The following is a 19,290-nucleotide window of genomic DNA, read 5'->3' as shown; positions in this document are numbered from 1 at the left end:
TCATGCTAAGGAAGGCTTCACCTACTACAAAGATCACAGACACTGGTAGTTGCCACCCCATATCTGTTTTTCCCCTTTTCCAAAATAACAACTTAAATTGCATTTGAAGTGACAATATATCAAGCTAAAAGACTACATTTCTCAACCTTCTTGTAGCTAGGGATGGCAATATGACTAAATTCTGATCAATGAGATGAAAGCACAAGTATAGAGTGGGACTTCGAGAAAGGTTACTCTAGAAGAGTAGACTCAGGGCGACAGTGAGGTTTTTGTCTCTCAGGGATGTAAATGTAAGTGCTGGAATTCCAGCAGCCATATTAACCCATGATGTGACTTTGAATTTGAAGTCATGCACTAAAGAAGGCAAACATAGAAAGACAGAAAGAACCTGAATCTTAAGACTACCTAGAGACTCTCAGACCTGGGCAGACTACTCCTAGGTCTCTTTACATGAAAGAATTTTAAAAATTTACCTCTGTGTCTAACCTGCTGTTATTGTTTTGCTGTCATCTATACAGTATTCTGATTATAAAATGATTATCACATAATTTCCTTTGGAATTTTAGCAGTTATATTTGTAAAATTTAAACCACATGAAAAATTTCAGGAGCAGGCATATAATGTTTTTTCCCAAATAGTTACTCAATTATCTCAACCCCATTTGCTAAATAGCCCATTTCCCACCCCCCCCTACTGATTTGAAATGCTATCTTTACCAGATACTATATTGCCATGTCACAATAGCACAAAATTGGAAAAAAGCCAAATGTCCATCAGCTGGTAAATGAATAAATAAAATGAAATACATCCATCTAATGGAATACTAATCAGTAATAAAAAGGAAAGAACTAATGACACGTGCTATGATATAGCCAGGCCTCAAAAACATTATGCTAAGTGAAGGAACCCAGTCACAGAAGACATCACATATTGTATGATTCCATTTATATGAAATGTCTAGAACAGACACATTAATAGAGACAGAAAGTAGATTAGTAGTCTCCTGAGGCAGGGATTAACAGAGAATGGATATGAGGAATCTTCCTGGAATGTTGGAAAGGTTCTAAAACTGATTTATAGTGATGCTTGCACAACTTCATACATTTACTAAAAAATAATTCCATTGTACACTTTCAGGGTGAATTCTACAATATGTAAAACACGTCTCGATAAAGTTATATTTTTAAAACCAGAGAATGGAGATAGAGAAAAATGTGTCAAGTTTGTGACTTATGTTGCATACATCGTCAAAAGTTAGAATAATTATATATATAAAACAACAACCAAAAAACCTATTACTGCAATACTAGGCTTCCTAGTGCTTTACCATTCCTGTAGTCTTAAACCCTTACCAGGTTACAGTACATCAGTATTTTTAATAAAAAGCTGTATTTGTTTTCTATTATTTACAATATATTTATATGCTTAACTGAGATTGGTATCAAGATTTTTTTACTATTGTCTTTGTCAGATTTGATATTAGTGTGATACTAGCCTCACAAAGTAAATTAGGATGCCTTCCATATTTTTTCTATGCCACAGTATAGTTTTTACAGTATATGAATTGTTAAACCTTTCTAGAGGACAATTTGATAATTTTATATCAAAATATTTAACGTGCATAAGCCTAGCAATTCCACTTCTGGTAAAAGCATTAACAGTAATTGTTAATGGAAGTGCTGATGACCTTTAATTCTTGTGCTCACTGAAAACTTTTGTTGCAATGACAACTTAAAACAAATTTGTAATGACTATTTGTGGTTCCGACAAATAAGAGGGCTGATGTAGTACTTAATATTTTGTTAAACTTAACCTATAAAAATATTTAGGCCTATACCTTTTTACACAGAAAGTTCTTTGACTACCTTTCAATTTCTTCTAAATATTTTTATACTCACTCAGAGATGTTTATACCTTCCACTCAATTTGTATTTCTAAGTCATTGGCATGTATGCCATTTTCTTGTGCTTTCTATTGTCTTCTGTATCTGTTATTAAATCCTCTTTCTTATTCTTTTTGCTTTATATTTGTGTTTTCTCATTTTTTCATTGATCAGAATAGCACAATATTTATTTATTTTTTATTTCAGAAAGACACACCTGGGTTTTATTTATTAACACTGCTTCTTTGGGATTTTTCACTTTCTAATTCAGTAATTTCTTCTTTTGGTTTTATTGATGCTTTGCTCTTATTTTTTTTTCCTCTTTTGATTTGCTTTACTTTTCTATTTTTAGGCTCTTAACTTCAATGCATTTTCTTTCTATTGCTGTATTTATTTTCTATTAACAACTGAGAATTAGAAATTGTCATCTAGATATAGCTTTGGTTATACTCCATTGTATTCTCAATGTCTATAATTTCAGTGTCCATTTCTGAATTTTTTTAACTCAAGAGATCTCTGAACGAGTTCAATTTTTAAGTGTTTAGAGTTTTGGCATTGTTATTGTTACTTCTTAATCTCTCATTGATTATTTTATGGTCAGTAAATGTGGCCCATGCAATTTTTACCTGCTGGAATTAACTTTTCCTTTTTATTGTCATGTCTAAAAAATTAATCATGTGCTGATTAATTTTTTAAATGTTTCATGAACATGATTTTTCTTTATTATTTTAACTCTATAACTTCTATCCTCTATGTATTTAGTCTACTTGATGTATTCTATCAGTGAAGTATTGTAGTCTCCAATATAATTCTAATTTTTCTAATTTATAAAGTTATAACAAACTTGGTTTTATATATTTACATATTGCTTCATTAATGAAAAGTAAAAGTTTATGACTTCTAAGTCTTTACAGTTTATTGTACTATTTATGAACCTAAAATAAGTCTCACTTAATGATGTATATTGTATTCAGTATGTTTTTTATAGGAATGTTAATTTAATTAGCATGAGGTTTTGGAAAAAGAGAAGATTAAAAACAATATAAATCAGTAGACAAATGTTTTACTATATTTAATGAAACTACTTCCTAAATATTTAAGGAATCAGGTACTACAAAGCTAACTCTGATCCTCTTCTGACAATCCCCCATGTTCTAATTGCATCATTAAGGCCACTATTTACTACTCACTTTTCTCCAGGAGTTTCCCTGGGTCAAATCTGATGATTGTCTATAGCACTATGGGACACCACTGCAAACCCTAAGACATCACATTTTACAACAAAGGCATATGAAGTAGAGCTCCTGTTTTGTTAATCTGCCCAATTTAACTTCCCAGTTTCCACATACTGAGGCATTGGGAAGGTAGATGTGATTGAATTACTGAAGCATAAGATAATACAAAAATTAAAAGATAAAAAAAGAAGACAATGTAATCGAAAAGAGCTGCAGTTTTAATCTTTATCAGCGTGCAGAGTGGATCCTCTCTAACTGAACCTGTGGGGATTAGATTTTCCCCCAGAGAAGCCTACAGTAATCCACACATAAATGGCCTCTAAAGCAGTGTGGAGTTAGAATCAATGAATGTTCCTACCAAAGGCATCTGGAAGAAAAAAAAGAAACACTTTGGGGGATTTTCTAGTTCTCTTTGTAGATTCCCTCTGAAATAGATTCCATAAGATGATGAATCTGAGTTCCCTCAAAATTAAAGTAATACACACAAAGTACTTTAAAAGCCCCAGAAGAAGGATGACCTATAAATTTGGGATATTACAGTTATATTAAATCTAAAGTAGCAGTCACGGTGGAACAGATTAAAGAAGAGCAAGCAGCACTGTTTTCTCATTCCCTCTGAAATAATTTGGGAAGCCTTCAGAGCTAGCTCAGCTATGCCAGCAATTGACATCCATATTATCTAAAAAAATAAGAATGGAAATATGTTTAACTTGGGATCCTCTGAATCCCAAGTTAAAAGTGATTCTAATGTGGCCTCCTCATTCTTGTCCAGCTTCTTTCTCTGTTTCACAGGTTTTTCTGACAAGAAGTGAGCATATTGGCTAGGATGATTTATAGCCTACAGGAATCAAGCAACCATGTTATTCTCTAACCTCATGGCCTAGTTACAGTTTTCACAGGGTTTATGTACCGTATGGTTACCCTAAAATAAGAACAAATGATAATCATATTACTTGCCTAGCGATAAAGAAGACCATGATTTTACTTAGGGCTAGGACACTACAGTTACATCCTACAGCTAAATTTTCTACAGAATTTATTAGTAATTGTGCCAATAGTAGCTGTACTTACGAATAATTTGAGATAATTCACTGTGGCTTAAAAAAAAAAAAAAGAATCCATGATAGATAGTAAACACATTTTTGAGTTTGGGTTTCCTTGCCTAATATTTTATAAAAGTTTTACATAAAGTTTTACATAGACAGTTTGAGCATTTATTTTGACCAAGGGGCTGTAAAGAGTAATTGTAAACCACGAAGGCCGTAAGTGCAAGTCATCTGCAACCCTAGCTGTGTAGAGGTATTTTAGGTGTCACCCCTGAAGGCTGACTTAGTCAATCTTGGGACAGAGCAGTTGTGTCTTCAAAAGTTCCTTAACTGATTTTGATGCATACCTGGAACTGGGAACCACTTTACAGAAATCTTTGAGTTGCAAGGGGCCTTGACATTCAATCGTTTTTCACCCTCCTTATTTCCAGTAACTTCTTCCCAGTTTTCCACCAGTCAACTGCCCTGGACATCTGCATGAGATGTCATACACATCCCAAACTTAATGTGTTTAAAATCAATCTCATTATTTTCCCACAAAATGTGCTTGACTTCCTGTGGTAAACCTAATAAGTTATAAGCACATCTTTCCAGGCACATATGCAAAAAAAATTGGGAATCAGGATCTCTCTATTTCATATCATTGTACTAATTATTTTATCTCTTAAATATCTCTTAAGGCATCTCTACTGACTTAAAATATTCCTTCAACACTTCTGCTTAAGTAAAAATTAATAGTTTACCGCCTGCTGCTGTTTTCTTTAAAAAACACCCAGCTTTAAATCTCATATTGTCTGAACACACCACTACACCACAACCGCCCATCCTTGTTGCAGACATCTATCATTCCTCAGGTCGCTTCCCCCACATTCCTGGGAGAGCCCAGTTGCTCGCTTACTGTCACTCTTTCCAAAACTACTTTTGTCATAATTCTCAGCAAAGCCAATATCCATGTCAATAACACTTCCAAAACCCTGGGCCTGTAGTTCTTTGAGCTCCTGTCTTCAATCATTTGTCCCCCTCTCCCCATCATGCCTCTCGTGATCATGTCCTGGACGTGGTCATGTCAACAGTTGCAGCTCCTCCAGAATCTTGATTTCAAACATCTCATTCTCTGGCCCTCTTCTCCTCACTGCATTCTCAACAAGCATTCCACCCCTCCAGGACCTACAATCCATTAATCCTACCATGTCTTCACTATCCCTAATCCTTTTACATATCCGCTTTTCTCTCCTTACTCCGATGAAATTTCAGAATCAATCATTCCAATCTATTCTACATACCCTCAACTCTTTTGCTACTCTTTCCTCATTCTCATACACACAACCCCGGCTTAAACACAAACTTCCCTCTCTTCCATGCCTGCAAAAAAAAAGAGCTGAACATGGAAGAAACACACACACCTATGCTGATGGAAATTACTTTAAATTCATGATCACCAACTTCAAGCAGGTGCTTAGTATTGCCTGGCAATTACACTTCCTTCCCTAATCCATTTGCTTTTCCACTCTCCTAGACATTTATAACTCTCTTATTTTCAAATTGCCATTACTTCCTAACCATCCTCACTCTCAGCTTATAACCTTGCTGCTTCCTATTTCACCAAGAATGCAAGAGCAATCAGAAGGCAAACTTCTGCAAGATTCCCAAACCACATCTGCCCACCTGTGCCCATATATTCTGCCCTGACTTCATGACAATAAACAAACTGTTGTTGAAAAACCCACCTACTCAACCTACTCAGCACATCACTCCAGCAGTTTAATCCTCTACATCATTTTTCCCTCTCTCCAGCATACAAACATACAGTTATTTTGTCTTTCCTTTAAAAGCCATCCTTTGAATCAGTTTCTCCTCTCCTCTCCCTTCACAAAATAATTCCAAAAAATGGCTTATACTCTTTTCTCTCAATTTCTCTCCTCTCCTTCTCTTTTAGAAAGACTCTAGTTAGACTTTCACCAATTCCACTGAGGCACCACTCCCAAAATCATTCGGTTCAAGGTCACCAATTAGCCCCCATGTTATTAAATGCAATGGTCAGTTCTTGGTTGTCATCTTACTTGACCTATCAGGGGCATTTAACTCAGGGGATCCTTCCTTCCACCTAGGAATACTTTCTTAATTTCCAAGCCACCATGTTCTTGATTTTTCTCCACATTACTTTCTGGTCCTTCTCAGTCTCCTTATTGGTTCCTGCACATTTCTCTGACTTCTAACCAGTTGTTTGACTTCTTTTCTATTTTTATTCACCCCTTGGTAAGTGTGAAGATCTGAATGTTTGTGTCCTCCCCACATTTGTATGTTGAAACCTAATCCCTAGTATGATAATGCTAAGAGCTGGGGCCTTTGGGGAAGTGACTAGACTATGAGAGCAGAGCCCCCATGAATGGGATTAATGCCCTTATGAAAGAAACCCCTTCCACCATGTGAGGACACAGAGAGAAGGTGCTGTCTATGAGGAACAGGCCCTCACCTGACACAGCATCTGCCAGCTCCTTGCTCTTGGACTTTCTAGTCTCTAGAACTGTGAGAAATAAATGTCTGTTGTTCATAAGCTACCCAGCTTATGGTAATTTTGCTAGGGCAGTGCAAATGGACTAAGACAGTAAGCTCATCTAGATTTTTTGGTTTTAAATATCATCTATGTGCCTGTGGTGCCTAAATGCCTACACTGAACTTTTGGGAAATGTACCCAACTTCTCAACCAAGGATATCATTCTAGCAATCCTCCCCTCTTTATCCTATATCATGATTTTTTGTTCTGTACTAGTCATTCCCTTCACCTTGGTGCTGTTAAGTCTCCTAACTTACAAATAAATAAATAAATACAACCCTTGATCTCACTTCCCTCACTAGCAACTACTATGCCATTTATTTGCTCTTGTCAGCAGAAAAACTTAAAAGACTATTCTGTCTTCACTGCCCCAATTCCTCTCCCTTCAATCTCTTTTACAGCCATGCCAGTCAGGCTCTTGTTCCCACCTCTCTATCAAAAATGCTTGTCAACATTACTTCCAATGACCCCTGCATCACTACCTGCAATGGTGAGTGCCCAGTCTTCATTCTGCTTGACCTAACAGTAGCACTTGACACAGCTGCTTATTCCTTCTTATTTGATCACCTTCTTCTTCATCCTGGGTTCCAGGTCGACACTCTTGCTTGGATTTTCTCTTTCATTTCTAGTCTCTCTTCATTAATCTTCCTTTGTAGTTCCTCAAGTTCTCTCTAGCCTTTTACCATTGGACAGTTCCAGAACTTAGTGCGGGTCCTCTTCACTCTCCCATTCACTGTGCCTTCCTAGATAATTTCAGCCAGACCCATATCACATACATGCTGATGACTCCCATGTTTATACCTTCAGCCTAGCCATCTTTCCCAAACTCCAGGCTCATATATCCAGCCGGCTAGTCTGTACCCCCATTGGGATCACTAATAAGCATTTCCAATATCCCACATCAAGAACTGAGCTGCTGGTCATTCCCCTCAAAATCACTTCTCCTACAACTCTATTCTCCTAGCTGCTCAGGCCACAGTCTTAGTCGTGACTCCTCTCTGTCTTTCACACTCAATATCCATCTATTAGTAAACGTTGTCATCTCCACCTTCCAGCTGCCCAGAATCTGACCACCTCCTACTGTCTCCACTGCTATCACTCTGGTTCAAGCCACCACCATCTTTCACCTACATGATTACAACAGCTTTATAACTCCTCTCCCTAACTTCAACCTTACCCTCCTATAGTCTATGTGCTGGTCAGAGTGATCCTTTCTCTTCCTAAGTCAGATGTTATCTCTCTTCTGATAAAACTTGCTAATGGCTTCCTATCTTACTGCAAGTAAAAGTCACTTTTTTAAAATGGCTTATAGAGGCCTACAATCAGTCTGCCATCACCTCTCTGACCTCATCTACTACTACTCTCTTTTTGCCAACCTCACTACAGTCATACTAACCCTTGGCTAATATCTGAACACGTCAAGCATGCTCCTGCCTTGAGACCTTTGTACCCGCCGCTCTCCTGCCTGGAACGCTCTTCCCCCTGCTACGTGTGTATCTTGCTCCCACATTTCCTTCTGACCTTTACTCATCTGTCAACTTCTCAGTGATGCCAGTTTAGTCTTTATGTCTTGATCTCTTTCCATACCTTGTTTTTTCCCTTAGCACTTACTACTATCTAACATACAATATAATTTATGTACATATTATCATTTTCCCAAAATGTAAGTTTCATGAGGGCAAACTTTTACTTTTCTGTTTCATTCCCTACTGTATGTACAATACTGTGTCTAGGTATCTACATTTGTACATACCTAGGATAGAGCCTGGTACTTAGTAGATGCTCAATAAATATATGATGAGCAAATAACTGGCATCCCCTACTATAACCTCTCCAATCAATGTTTATCCTGTCTCCAGAATACCTAATTAAGGGATAAAACTCACCTGAATTTTCAGCGTAAACTCTTTTAATGGTTCTGCAGTGCTACAGCTGATACAAACTAAGATGTCTTCAATAGGCAGGCATGTCCCAAAAATGTGATAAGCAAAGTGTACATGTATGTGGTGGGGATGAGGAGGCAGATATTAGAAATGGACAGCCTGTGACCCACTTAAGGGCATTCAATTCAATTATTTTTTAAAATTGTGCCTGTTAATTGGCAGACCCTGTACACACAATAAAGAACTATCTCTATAGCATGGCTTGGTGGGCACTAGGCAGGCCTGCCATGCGTATTCCCTCTTGGGCCCTATAACTTCAGAGAAAACAGACTGTGCACATCCACAGACTGGATAGTTACAATGCAGCTGAACACACTGCTTTTTCATTACTAAATAACCAGGCAAGGAAGCAAGATGTCACTGTTGGCATAGTCAGGAATTATATCTGGAATCCAGATGTTTGAACCAGATGACTAAACTTGCTAAAGGCAGTATTTACAACTATTCAAGGTAATTACAGTTGGGTTTCAGGGTGACATGCTGGGGATCTAAAATGGGTAAACTTCCATTCATTGATTCCAATCTGTTAGGACCTTACCTTGGACAGAAAGAACATATTTGCCAGTAACCTGAGTATATTTTCCATAAGGAACCAGGAAGACTTGAGAAGCTGCATTCATGGAACTGAAATCTCCTGGTGTGCTTTGCTTTGGGCTTATGATATAAATTGTACTTCTTTCAAGACTTCTGTGTCAGAGTGCTCCAGTCAGTCTTCAGTGGGTTTTTGGCAATGGCATACAGGGGCTTTCGTGATCTGATTTGACCATTGTTTACTAAAGCAGATCCATCTCTCAACATTGCCAACACACACTCAACTTACTGTTACCCAGGATCCATCCTCTTCTGTGTTAGGACCTTTGTAAATTCCTAGAATGCTCTTCCCACCAACTAGTTCCAGACAAACTCTTCTGCCCAAGAATAGACTTCTGTAGGAAGCCTCTGCAGATCCACTCAAGTCAGCTAATTACTTCTCTCCTCTTTTTTCTGTACTGTATCCAGTAGATATCTCCCTTCTTGATTTTATTAATTGCCATTATTGTTTTATGTCAATTCCATAGAGGCAGTAAGCATGTCTAATGTATCTTTGAATGACAGATGCCCAACCTTGTACATAGCACTTAAGGGGCCCTCAATAAATGTTTTTGGAATTTAACTTAATTATAACTAGAAAAGATTGATCAATTCAACGTGGTTAAGTAACAGCTACACAAGGGTAGGGTGGGGTAGGTTGGAGTGGGAAAGAAAACATAAAGAAAAAGAGATTCAAATTATAACAACTTTTTCATATTTCATATAAATAAATGCAGCATTTTGCATTGGAAAAGAGTGTTACAACGAAGCCCTATTTATTGAACCACCCCTGAAATTTCAAAAGACACTTTAATATAATGGGTTGACTATAGTCAGACAACCTGAGCTCATTCACTATACAATATTCCTTCTGTGAGCTAATTTGACAGAATATTTACATTCTAATTAATGGAAATTGGTAGAAAAAAACATTAAGATTCTCAAAAAATAAACTGGTACATGATAGAGAATGCGGTAGAGAACACAAAAAATTCACATAAGAGTAAATATAAGAAGGTTCAAAACAAAAAATATTCAGTCTTACCAACAAAAAAACACAAATTGAAACAACTAAGCAGCTGTTTAAACCATGTTAAATTAGCAACCTTTTGTTCATATTATACACCTAATGCTAGCGGATCTACTGTTGACATGTAGCAGGACTAACTAACATAGATGTACCAGAAAGCAATTAGGGCTCACTGTTTATAATTTATCATGAAAAAATTTTCCCAAAAGGAAATAGGGGACTATAAATACAAGACATTATTCACACTAAAAAAAAATTACAAGCTAGAATAGCCTCAAAAGAATGGTTAAATAAAAAAGGTATACCCATTCTTGGAATATACAGAGTCATCACAACAATAATAATAATTACATAATAATAAGTGTTAACAATGGGAAAATTATAATAATAGAAATAATGGCTAGTATTTATTGAGCATTTACTACGTGTAATTACTATGAGCATATACCAGGTACTATGGTATTTCGCATGCATTGCGAGATAGGTACTAGTACAGGGTTGTCAGCATCACAAATAAAAATATAGGATGCCCAGTTCTACTTCAATTTCAGATAAACAACAGATGATTGTTTTGTATAATTATGTGCCATGCAATATTACCTGTTGTTTATCTGAAATTCAAATTGAACTGGCAGCCTGTATTTTATCTGGGTAACTAGTAACCCAGATACTAGTAATACATTTTACTGATGATAAAATGAGGACGCAGAGGTTAAATAACTTGTCCAGGAACACACAGCTAATAAGAGGTAATAAAATGCTAAGTTTACAAAAAAGTAGAAAGTAAATTTAGCCAACAAATAATTACAAATGGTAAAACATATACATGTTTGTGGACCACGGCTGAAAGGAAACATGGGCAGGTGATACTACCAACAACATCAATTTATTGATCATTTATTTGAGCATTTACTCTGGGCACAATGTTACAGCAATCTTCCACTCCCATTTTATAGATGAATAAAATGAAGAGTTAAATATTTTACTCAAGGTCACTAAGGTAGTAAGTGCAGTCAGATTCTAACTCCAAAGTCCTTGCTTATTCCACTTTGTCATCTTGATGTCCTAGAAGATTTTTTTTTCTTTCAAGTGCAGTTCTATCAATGTTGATTTAAAGTTTTTGTGTGATAAAATACATGTGCAAGGCCATATGAAGATTTCAAAGAGATCTGCAAAGCCTAGTCCTCAGGGTTTGATGTGGTCTAAAGCCCTTCCTAGAGCCCACCAAATGAAACATTTGAAAGAAAAAGAAGTTGTGATGCACATTTATTGCTCCAAGATTGCAGTGAAAACTGAAAACTTCTCCACGAATGGTGATTTTATTCAAACTTCATTCAGAAAATAGAAATACATACTCCATACTTGTCCTTTTAAAAGTGAGATTGCTCCCCCATTTATGCCTCTCACTAAGCTCCTCCACTTTCTCTATACACTTTGGAGTGTGAACTTGTTAGTTCCCTCAAGTCAACCTGTTAGGAAGAGATTATGAATGTTTTTAAGCCAACCATATGGGAAACTGCACTTGCAGCACAAACATAAAAGTGCCTCAATGCTACTTCAGTGAAAGCAACATCTACGCGCTATACATAATAGAAAATTTTAGAATGATTTCCTTTAGGTGTCAGTTTAATTTTTCCTTGAGAGTTTATCCCACATCCAAAAGTTTGTGCTTTTGATTGTTTATTTTGAAAGAGGCAGCTGGCCATAGGGCTGCCTGTGATGCCTTTACTACAATTTGCTTTTGTTTTCCCCTCTTGATAATTACCTCATGACTAAACCACTCACTGGTCCATGTAGAGGAGTCCCGCAGAGATGAAAACACACTTGTTTAAGTAAAATATTTATGAAGGAGCCCTAAAATGTCACCGAAATAAATGCAAATTAGATCTTCACATATTGTGCATCCAATACGCCACTCATTCCTTAGAAGACTCTTTTTCCTGATTGCAATTAACATTAATTTAAAAAAATTAATCCCATTGTGCATAATCACACCAAGGTCTATTCATAAACATCCAGTGTTTCAAGACTGATTCTCTTTTGACTATCTTAGAAAAATTTGAATCAAGGCTAATATTTAATCTTGATGATTATTTTGGAGATTTTTTTCATAGAAACTATATTTAATTATTATTTTACATGTACATTTTCTAATAAGTGACTTCATTATAATTTAACATAGGGTGACATTTGTGAAGGTTCTATATTCTGACCTTTTAATGACACACTATTTAGACAAGATTTTTCTTGATTTGTTTGTTTTTTCCCTCTCAGATTGGTGGACATAATAGAGCCTTATGATATGTTCAATGAGCCCTTAAAAGAAAAATGTAGGATAATGTTGTGAAAGGAAAGTTAAGAATCAGTTGATATGGGTACTAGCTGTACAGGGTAACAGTCAAGGTTCCTAGTTTTTGATACTATCTTTCCTAATTTTGCAAGAAACAAATGTGAGCTGAGCTGAGAAGGGTTAGGTGGATGCATTCTTTGCCCAATAGTCTCAAAGGTTGTTCTCTACTTGGCTGCACATTAGAATCAATAGATGAACTTTAAAAATACTGATACCAGGCCCATTTCCCAGAGACTGTGATTTAAAACCGGTCTAGGGTGCAGCCCAGTCATTGGTAGTTTTTGTTGTTGCTGTTGTTTGTTTTTTCTTTCTTTCTTTGTTCCAGCTCCCTAAGTATTCCTAATGTGCAGCCAAAGTTGAAAACCATGACCTAGAAAAAGCTTTTCTTGAATAGAGTAATATTTACGTGGAGAAAAGAATCACTAATCATGAGTCTTAAGGCTCTGCTTCACAGTCTGACCTGCTGAACCTTTTCTAAACCTTGGGTACAGACACAGAGAACATGCAGAAAAATCTCCAGAATATGGAGTTGGAACGTGAATGGAAAACCAGTATCCTGGATAACAGAATTCATAATCAAAAATACTAAGCTGAATCTTTACAACTACATAGAATGTGACCTACGCTTAGGGATTAAATCCGTCATACAAGTACAGAAGAGAGAAAGTAGGTCTAAGGGTGGCTCTTATGAAAAACACCTAGAAAATTTTCATTGACAATAACTCCTCAGTTTTCAGTACATGTGATGTGACTACCTAAGAAGCTACTTTGACTTAGACCCAATTCTTCTTTTAAATGGACTCCATGGCCCTGGGCTAGTTTACTTCTCTGGACTTCAGTTTACTCATATATATCAATCACTTTTAGCCATGGTTCTTGAACTTTAATGTGCCTACAACTCTCACCTGAGGATCCTGTTAATATACAGATTCATATTCAGTGGGTCTGGGACATAACTGAGATTCTCCAATTCTAACAAGCTCCCAGCAGCAGCTGCTGCTGCTGGAACACAGATAAGTGCTTAAAAGACTTGTGAGGACTAGTGAAATGACCTACATAAAGTGCTTGGCACAGACATGGTTGGCACCCTACAGAAGAAAAGACTTAAAAAGAAAATGATAAAAACATGTTTAAGACCTAGGCATTACATGATCCAATCCTCCTTTCTGTTCCTTGGAAAGAGTGGATCTAGAGAAGTTAGGCTAGTTTACCTCCTAATAGCCAAAGGTATATGATGGAGAAGAGAGATAAGACTAATGCTTTTTGACCAAAAAATGTATAATCAAGATCCATGGGTAGAAATTTAAGAGACCTTTTAATTCCCTACAAGGAAAACCTTCTAACAATACATGCTGTTCTATAACCAATTAATCTTCTTGACAGCGAAGTCTCCAGTTAAAAAATACGAGCATAGAGCAATTGACATTAAAGAGGATAGTCATACCTCAGGTCACTGTTCAACTGTAAAACAGCTTGGCTATCTAAAGAGGCATCACACACTTAATGTGTTACAAAAAGGTAAAATAAAATAAAAAATAAACCTCATGATTTCCCTCCTCACCCCTACCTTCTTCCTGAAGACTTCTACTTGTACATGGAATTTTTTAGGTCAAAAAGCCTTTGAAGCATCCTTAATTGCCCTTCTCTCACCTTTCACATCTCTCCCTTCAATAAATACTTGCGGCTGTACCTGCAAATTGCATTCATAATCCAATTACTTCTCATCACCTCCATTACCACTATCCCTGTTGAAGTCACTATCACCTCCGTCTGGACTTCTGAAATAGCTTCCTAAGAGGTTTCTCTGACTTCACCTTTGCTCTTCAACATAGCAGTCAAAGTGTTGTCACTTCTCTGCTCAGCACCTTCTAATGGCTTCCTATCTCATTCAGAGTCAAAACCAAAGTCTTTATAATGGTTTACAAGACTCTGCATGATCCACCCTCTCTAACTCTTGACCTTACGTCTTATCACTCTCCATCTCTTTCACACCTCTCCAGCCACCTCTGAAGTCACCATTTCTAGAATCATATCAATAATGCTACCACTTCAGGGCCTTTGCGCTTGCTGTTCCCTCTGCCTTAAAGGCTAGTCTCTGAGGCCTGCAAGTTTATGTCCCACATCATTAACATATAAAACACCATAAAGGCAACCAACAGAGCATTCTAATTACTTTCTATGGACAAAAGCGCTCACACTCAGCACTTTCCTTTCCACAAGTTGGTACAGATGACAGACTGGGTGAGGCACTTCAGTTCCAATTGTGACTTAGGCTTATTTTTTTAAATGACAATTGCATCAAGTCCTCTGTGAACACCAAGTCAGGGAAATCTGGGTGCGGTACTCCCCCAACAGGGCACTATAACTACCTGGACAAAAAAGAACCTTTCTGATGGCTCAGGCCCGCTGGTCTGTGCCCTAGTCTTTCCACACCTCTGAAAAAATGAGTAAATTTCCTAGATGCAGGGTCACTCTGCTGTCCACAGGAAATTATACCTTTTTTCTCCTTTTATAACCAAAGTCCTTAGTTCAGCTTGAGAAAACCTAGCTATGACAGGGTGGCCGTGAATGGACAATAACAGAGAAAGCTGGGACATGGCATTCAGGTGGATTCCTTTCCAGAAAAAGAAGTCATCCATTTACAGAGATGACTCTCTCTAGGAACCCATGTCTCAGGGCTGCTGTGCATGGTTGTTCTGGTTCACACTATCAACAGCACGGACATTATTCACACGGTGTTGTGTGAATAGTAGTAGTTAGTAGTAGAAAAGTAGCAGCTTTTCTATTACTCAGCTTTTAGGGTTCAGAGATTAAAGACACTCTTGCTTCAGAGGGATGAAGACAAATGCATCTGATGTAAGAATTAATGTCGGCAAGGCAAGGAAGGAGGGAAATGAAGGGAGATTTGGAAATGAAGGGAGAAGTGTCCTGAAGGAGAGGGTGCGCTTTGGATGTAATCTTTGGCCTCATTTCCTCTCACCTTGCACTCGAAAACCCCCACCCCTGTCCTCATGAGCTGGCTACTTTCCAACAAAAACCAAAGAGCCACAGGGGCATGGGGCTACTTCAAAACCCTTGTGTCCTAGTTTAAGAAAGCAGAGCACTGCTATCAGGAACTCAGAGCAGCAAGGTCGACTCCTATCTCTAGCTATTCCTCCGCCAAGGAATCAGATTTCCTCTTGTAAGAAGCCTACTTAGTGACTCTTTCTCGGGGGTTGCCTGGTGTAGGGGCTGAAGAGAACCTGAGAACACAGGATCCAGCTCCTTGATTAAAAGAAGTAGAAGCAGAAAACTGGCCAAAAAGATGTGATTCAGAGATAGGCCTCATCCATCTTCTCTTGTAAAGCCAAAGACAACTGCTTATGTAGGATAACAAGGAGAACTCGTGGTCTGGTCACAGGCAAGGAAGCGAGATGTTTCAATACTAATACTTGCTTTGGGCAAAGCATGCAAAATAATTGTCTTGCTTCTGCTGCTTAAGGACGAACTTCCCCGACTTAAGACATCTTCCTGGGACTCCAGCTTGTGAGATAAGGGACTGTGGTTTATTCAGCACATCACATCCAGCAATGAGGTGCACATAGGCTGGACATTAAACCTCCCTGGAAACCACTGGGATCAGTATTTCTCTACCCAATTATCCACTTTGAAGTAATATATCAATGATCATTCAATAAACTTAGTTAATATAACCACCGGCAATGGAAAACAATATTTTTTTCTTTTTCAATGGGAAAAAAAAGCCTCTGGTAGGGAAAATCTGATATAAACTTGAAAATTTTAGCAGATGACTTCACCCCACACGACCATCTTGAATATATCAAGGATATGCTATTTAAGTGTGACACTCTTTATAAATCAAATAATTCTTTAATTTAGCTTTTGCATAAATGGATTTTTATATAATAAATTGTTTTCAATTCGTACATCATAATTTGCAAGGCAATAGCTCATTTCCAATATTTACACATAGCAATATCAAGAGAAAGGCCATTTTCTCATCCCATTTTTAACAATCGAACCACAATATGCTGTTCTGGTAAGTACTTAGGTTGGGAGAATATTCGAGAAAACTATTTCTCCAGGTGAGAAACATCTCAAGCAAACATTGGAAGGAATGCATTTTCCAGTAGCCAGTAACGGATGAGACGACCTGGGAGACCCAGGGACCTCAGGAAAAGCAAATGGCTCCACTAAAACTCCCTCCTCCAACCTTAATTGGTCAAATGCCAAAATAAATGAACTTTCCAAAGTTAAGAGCTTTGCAACTTTCACTAGGAGTAACTACAGGTGCACAAGCCAGGACCGACGAGTCTACGAACCCCATTGTGGCCGGCGGTAGTCGCTGGTCGAGCCTAGCGCCCAGGCCCAGGCCACCTCCATGCCGTGCGACCCGCCGGGAACGGGTTCAGGCTCGTCTGCCCAAGACCGGAAGCACCCTGTCCCCGGCCCAACGCCGGATCGCGTCCCGCCCTTCTCACCCCATACCAAGGAAAGGAACTAGACGCTTGGGAGAAAGGATGAGCAGCACCCGGTGGGATTCGGCCCCAACCCGGGGCCGTCCCCAACTCCCAACTTCCCAGAGTTTCCTTCGGCCTCGTCCCCCTTCCCACGGCTCCGAGGCCGTCGCGGCCTCCCCTCGCTCTGAGTGCAGATAGCCCGGGAAGTGGAGAGCGTAGCTCGGAGCTAGGGAGCCGCCCCCAGGAGCCTTGGCGATGGGAGCGCAGGTGGCGGGCGTGGTCCCTCCAACCCTGCCCTAGCCGACCCGGAGTCGGCCTCCGTGCAGTAGCCACCGCCCGGGTCCCCGCCTGGTTACAGCATCAGGCCACAGTGCGCTGGTTCTTGATCACTCTCCTGGCTCGGTGGCCGCCCCCCGCCCTCTCCCAGTCCGCGTCGCTGTTCTGCCTCAGGCCCCGGTACGGCCCCAAGTCCCAGCCCAGGGCCCTTAGGTCCCTCCAGGCGGCGGTGGCGGCACTCACCTGGGTCGCGGAGCCGGGGTCTGGCACGGTCCCGCAGGTGGTAAATGAAATCCTGGCAGCTGTCGTGCTCCAGGGCCCCACGGGCACAGAGCTCGGCCAGCAGCTGCAGCGCCTGGTGACAGAGCGCGTCCCTGGCCCCGGGCATCGCCCCCCCGCATCCTCGGACCGCGCCGGGCAGGCGGGCGCAGGAGACAGCCCTCCGCCTGCCAGCTCAGAGCCGCCGCCTCCGGGCCGTCCGCGCTCACCGCCAGGGACCTGCCGAGAAACGGTCCGAGCCTGAGCCCGAGCCCCAGACCCAGCCGGCCCGGCCTCCCACCGGTTGCATGCAGCTCTTCGCCAGCCGGTCGGTCAGGCTTTCTCTCTCTCCCGCCCGGTCCCTCCGTCCCTCCCCCGACACCGAGGAGAGGCGGTGCCGCACAGCCCAGAGCGCCTCTCTGCTTGCGCTCCGCCCGCTACTCGCGGCCGCCGGGGGGCGGGGCCAGGTCAGGAGTGCGCGCCGCAGGGTGGGATCGCTGCGGCCCCAGACCGGGGACCTGGGGTACTCCCCGGCTCCTGGCCGAGCGCGAGACTTGGCTTGGGACCTCGCGCCCAGAGCGGCCGCGCCCTGGCTTGGGGAGTGTGAGTGAGTGCGCGCTCCGGGCGCTTTCGCTACTCCACCCCTCATCCCTGATGCAAACCAAGCACCCTCTCCCACCGCCGAGTGTGTCCAAAGCACGTTCTTGGATGCCTAGTGCGAAGGTTACAATCTGGGCACACCCGCCAGATGCGCAGAACCGAGTCCCTGCTTCGAACTTGGAAAGAGCCGCCTGGGTTTGAACCATGGGCCTATGGGTGTCAGATGCCCAAATGCAGGGTTTGGGTCCAAGATTCGCCAACAAAGGAAGGATTTCCCAAGCACAGGCCCTTTTCGACCACTGTGGTGATTTGGAGGAGAAGGTGGAGGCTCTAGGTCAGAACTAAGATCAAATAAATAAACGACTCCTGGGAAAGACCCGGAGGCTTACCTGGGCTTCGTGGGTCCCGGTTAGTTTTCTAAGCAACCGTTTGGAAATCCAAACATTGCCAAAGTGTCTTCAGCACCCAAGGAGGAGTATCACAGAATCTTGGAGAGTTGGAAGGAACCTCAGGGCACCTCTCATCTACCCATCTTTTCAGCCTTTCAAGCAATAAAGCCTAGAAATAACCACGAAGTACTCTGGGTGTGTATGTGTGTGTGTGTGTGTGTGTGTGTGTGTCACTGTGCCACAAGCCTTTTAGGTACATAATCTCATTTAATTCTGTACATAGCCCAACGAGGTCTGTATAATTGTTATCCTCATTTTGCCAATGAGAAACTGGGGCCTGGGGACTCACAAAGGTGTTACTTGCTCAAATTCATACATGATGAAGGTAGCTTTGATTTTCTCTCTTTCTTTTTTTCTTTTTTCCTTTTTTTTCTTTTGTCTTTTTTGTAATACTGGTGTTCAGGCCCCCACTCTAGAGCAATTAGAGTAGGATCTCTAGAACTGGTAACTATCATTCTTAGCCATGAGGTTGTGCCGTCTCTACGGACATATCACAACAATTTATATTTGCACAGAAAGATAATTTGGGATCCTATAGAATGCTCGCGCAACAGGCAAGCTTTGAAATCCTGCTGTGAATGGTACTAGGGTTTCAGGGAACTTATATGGGAATAGCAGAGAAAATGCAAAGTTGTAA

The 19,290-nt window shown here is 40.2% G+C and overlaps 1 protein-coding gene across 2 annotated transcripts in view; it reads right to left on the bottom strand.

The window, feature by feature from the left end:
• Positions 1–18,049, bottom strand: part of SYT9 (synaptotagmin 9) — a 216,791-nt gene extending 198,742 nt beyond the window's left edge. Inside the window, exon 1 of one of the 2 annotated variants that reach the window (XM_031007694.3) lies at positions 17,590–18,049. In XM_031007694.3, coding sequence (XP_030863554.3) covers positions 17,590–17,734 — 145 coding nt within the window. In that variant the 5' untranslated portion in view covers positions 17,735–18,049. The remainder of the gene's footprint in view (positions 1–17,589) is intronic. The other variant, XM_031007695.3, reaches the window with a different exon arrangement.
• Positions 18,050–19,290: the final 1,241 nt, after the last annotated feature.

This window comes from Gorilla gorilla, chromosome 9 (assembly GCF_029281585.2).
Source record: "Gorilla gorilla gorilla isolate KB3781 chromosome 9, NHGRI_mGorGor1-v2.1_pri, whole genome shotgun sequence".
In the NCBI taxonomy this organism is placed as follows: domain Eukaryota; kingdom Metazoa; phylum Chordata; class Mammalia; order Primates; family Hominidae; genus Gorilla; species Gorilla gorilla.
Note: the sequence above shows the minus strand (reverse complement) of the source record. Positions and strands in the feature narration are given on the sequence as shown.